Genomic DNA, 3687 nt, shown 5'->3' with positions numbered 1-3687 from the left:
ATGGATGGATGGATGGATGGATGGATGGATTTTTCCAGGTGTTTAAAGAAGTGGTACTGGGTTATACTTTCCCAGTAAAAGAAGTGGGAGAGAACCAGTTAAATAAAATATTGTTATTGCTGTTCAACTGGTGTCAGATTCCTTTCGTTTCACACGTTGTTCTTTTCTAAAACAGATTGCGGGGACTGAGCGTGTTCTGCATTATAAATACTGCAGCTGCTTAAACCACGGGGAGCCCAGTGGAAATGATTTGTTGATTTGCTGAAACCTGACATGGCCCGCTTCCTTAGTGACCACCACAACCTCTGAGCTCCCTTCCTCAACTCTCAGAGCTGCAGTCGCCATGGCAGCCGACATGTTTGTAACCTCCCTGTGGGAACACGGCGGCCTTAAGTTTTAGGATCCTTTGGCTTATTTTGATTTTGCAAAAGAAAAAAAAAATCAGGAATGCAGTTGGTCTGCCATGAAAATATTTAGGTGTTAGATTGGGGGTAATTGCTTTTGGATGTTGTTTTTATTGGTGCTGTCAGAACACTTTGGAGCCAGATGAGTGTGGCTCGCCACAGAAGTTTAATGTGAAGCAACAACAGCGAAATATTGGTCAAGTCAGATTTTATGGCACTGTTGAGGGTAAAAGAGTAAATAAAACCAAGCAGCCATGATGACTGTTCTGCCTTCCTGCTCTAATTTGTGTTTTCCTAACCCTCCGAGTGGAACCTGACCCAAGCAATCACACAAAAGGAAGCGATGTAAAGCACAAAAACACTCCACCCCGTTTCACCGGGAAGGACGTCACTACAGGAGCAGCTGAAGCTTCCTGAGAGCAGCTCACAGCACCACCTGCTGTCTGCAGACGCTAGTCAGTCCCACCTTGTTGTGTATCACCACCACGTTGTGGCTGTCGGCGCTCAGCCAAGTGTCCATGGCTTTGCAGATGCTGCAGATTTTATCCAGGGCCGGAGCGTGGTGGTCAGGCCAGCCGAAGTCCAACACCTTAAAAAGAGGAAGGGTCGGGATGAATGTTTCTCAAAAAGTGGAGAAGAAGAGAGGAAAAGAGAAGTGAAACTACCTTTGGGTTCAGCTGACTGATGTCATGGCGCTTCTCACTGAGGTTAAAGAGCTAAAAAAGAGGAGAGAACAGATGCATTAAGAAGGGTAATAGTTTACCTTAAATTTTGTTGTCGTTTTATTTTTGCTAGAATCCTTAAAAAAACATCAGAGTCCAAAAAGCCAGATCAGTCTATTTGTGTTCTTTCATGTTGTTCAGGTTGGCATGGCAACATAAAAAAATCTTCGACACGCAAGCACTTCCAGTCTTTAAAGCAGGTCTGGTTCTGGTACCAGCACCAGGTTCTCTAAAAGCAGAGAGAACAGAAAACCTCTGATCATCATTTCATACCTAAAAGCATCACTTTCCTGATTTTTTAAAACAGGTTTTAACCAGGAGGGAACTCAGATCCTCCCTGGGAAGAAATCTCTTTTTGCTAAAAAAAAAAAAATGATTTTCTTGAAAAATGAACTTCAATATTCATAACCGTCTTACTTGTGATGACATTACACCTCTGAGCAGAAGACCTGTGCAGAGACAGCTGCAGACTGCCCAGCTTATCCTCTCCTTTCATGTATGTAAACAACATGGAAGTCGTTTGAACGTGTCAACTTTCTTCAGAAGCTTGTCCTAATCTGGTAATAGCTGTTTTATATATATATATATATATACATATATTTATTTATTTTTTGTAAGTCAAATCTTCCTGAAAATTAAAAACACAACAAACCGTTTGATTTTCACCAGGACAATGATGCTGTTAAACACATTTTATATGGGGCCACCTTAGCATTCATATCAAGTCTTTTAAATAGCTGAAACTTTTTTTTTATCATTCAATTTTAAAACACCTGCTGCAATGAAAATATAATGTTACTATCTTTTATCTAGCAGTTTAACCCACTTTGCATACTTAAAACAAACACATATGTCTTAATTTCATGACATGTTGCTCCTCTTTCAGCTCTGAACGCGCTGGTTAAAGATCTCTATGTTCTCCAACTAACAGAAGCAAATGAGGAGTCCAAGTTCCATTGGGACAACAGTAAATGTCTCATCTGGTTGATTGCAAACAAAATCTGGAAACCAAACAGCAGCAGCACCAAACTCTGTTCCACATTATGAGGACATTTTTTTGTCAAAGCTGATTGTTCAAATGATGAAGACCTATTATATGTTTGAACACATTAAATCTCAGCTAATCCTTCCCATCTGGAAGCAGAATGTTCAGTTAAACCTAAAACCACATCAGAGTCACCGCACCAGGTAGTTGTGTCCGTGTTTGGAGCGCAGCATAGAGGCCACCTCCCTGAGGTTAGCGGCGTAGCTCTGCTCCTCCACGCTGCTGGGGAAGGACACCGAGATGATCCTTTCTGTGATGTAGATCAGGTCCAGCTCGTAGCCTTCATCCAGCGCCTGCAGGAGGCTCGCACTTCTGTACAGAAATCAAAGAGAGCAAAACGTCATGATGGGGGGATTGCTGTCAGGGAGTCATTGCAGACATTCAGGGGTTTCAGACATCGAGTGGCTGCTTACGACATCAGCATGCCTGTTCTGGTTCTACTCAGGGTTGCAAAATACATTTCAACACATTCCTGCACCTCCTTGGAATAAACAACCTAATATGGAGAACATGCAGCATAAACACCAAATCTACAGCAGCACCAGCGGGTTCCTGCAGCCTGACAGTGATACGGGCTCACCAACGATGACAGGTCATGTGGTCAGACTGCAGAGCAAGGATAAAGGGATTAATTTATGGATCCCAGCAGAAGAATGCGAGCACCTCACAAGTTCACCATGTGATGAAGGGAAAAGGTTCCTTACAACTCTGTTGGGACACTATTTTGCTGCAGCTACGTGTCACTAGAGGTGAAAGTGGGTCAGGTAAGAGGAAGTAAGAGGGGAAGAGACCCAGAACTGGATTCTAAGAGACGTGATTTTCCCTCAACACGCGTGAAATTGAAATTTTCCAAACCGAAGACCTAAAAGGTCCAAACAGAAAAAAAACATCCTTGGTATTTGATCTTGGTGGATCTGCAGATACCAATCTGTTAAACAGCTCCCCAAAAAGTTTAAGTTAAAGAACATTCCACTGAACTTTGTTATCCAAGTTTGAAGACGTTTTACTTCCCATCCAGGAAGCGTTCTCAATTCAAAATGTCTGGATTAGCGTTGGAAAACTTGGAAAACAAAGTCCAGTGGTTTGTTTTTTTAACTTTTACTTTTTGGAAAGACTATGACCTGGATGACTGAGAATCTCCACCAGCTCCATTTGCAGGATTCAAGCTTTTTTCAGGTGTTTTGTCGAGATGCACCAATCAGGCCTCTCTAGGTTCCGATCCACTCATTTAAAAAAAGAACAGATAATGAAGAAAACGATTGAGAAACATTGATGATGAAAGCTTCTTTTCCTGATCTCTACATTCTGATAGTTTATAGAATAAAAACCAAATAAAAAGGAAGAAAAAAAAGGTTAATGCATTTATGGACTGAAAGATTGTGGGAGTTTTTATTTTTTATCTATGTAATAGTAAATAAGATTTTGAAAATATCTGCTGTTTTTACATCAAAGAGAATGTATCAGGTTCTGATCTCTGGATTTATGCACATTTAGATTTTTGTTTTATATATTTAAA

General features: G+C 41.1%; 1 protein-coding gene across 15 annotated transcripts in view; it reads right to left on the bottom strand.

Annotated features, from left to right (window-relative positions):
* The window catches only part of LOC107086212 (tensin-1-like), a 204983-nt gene that overhangs the window by 48115 nt on the left and 153181 nt on the right, over positions 1-3687 (bottom strand). For all 15 annotated transcript variants that reach the window (XM_015377001.1, XM_015377011.1, XM_015377008.1 and 12 more), the window contains 3 exons: positions 2312-2483; positions 1070-1120; positions 871-993 (listed from right to left, as the gene is read on the bottom strand). In XM_015377001.1, coding sequence (XP_015232487.1) covers positions 871-993; positions 1070-1120; positions 2312-2483 — 346 coding nt within the window. The remainder of the gene's footprint in view (positions 1-870; positions 994-1069; positions 1121-2311; positions 2484-3687) is intronic.

The sequence above is a fragment of the Cyprinodon variegatus genome, unplaced genomic scaffold (genome assembly GCF_000732505.1).
Source record: "Cyprinodon variegatus isolate N-32 unplaced genomic scaffold, C_variegatus-1.0 Scaffold145, whole genome shotgun sequence".
NCBI lineage: Eukaryota > Metazoa > Chordata > Actinopteri > Cyprinodontiformes > Cyprinodontidae > Cyprinodon > Cyprinodon variegatus.
Note: the sequence above shows the minus strand (reverse complement) of the source record. Positions and strands in the feature narration are given on the sequence as shown.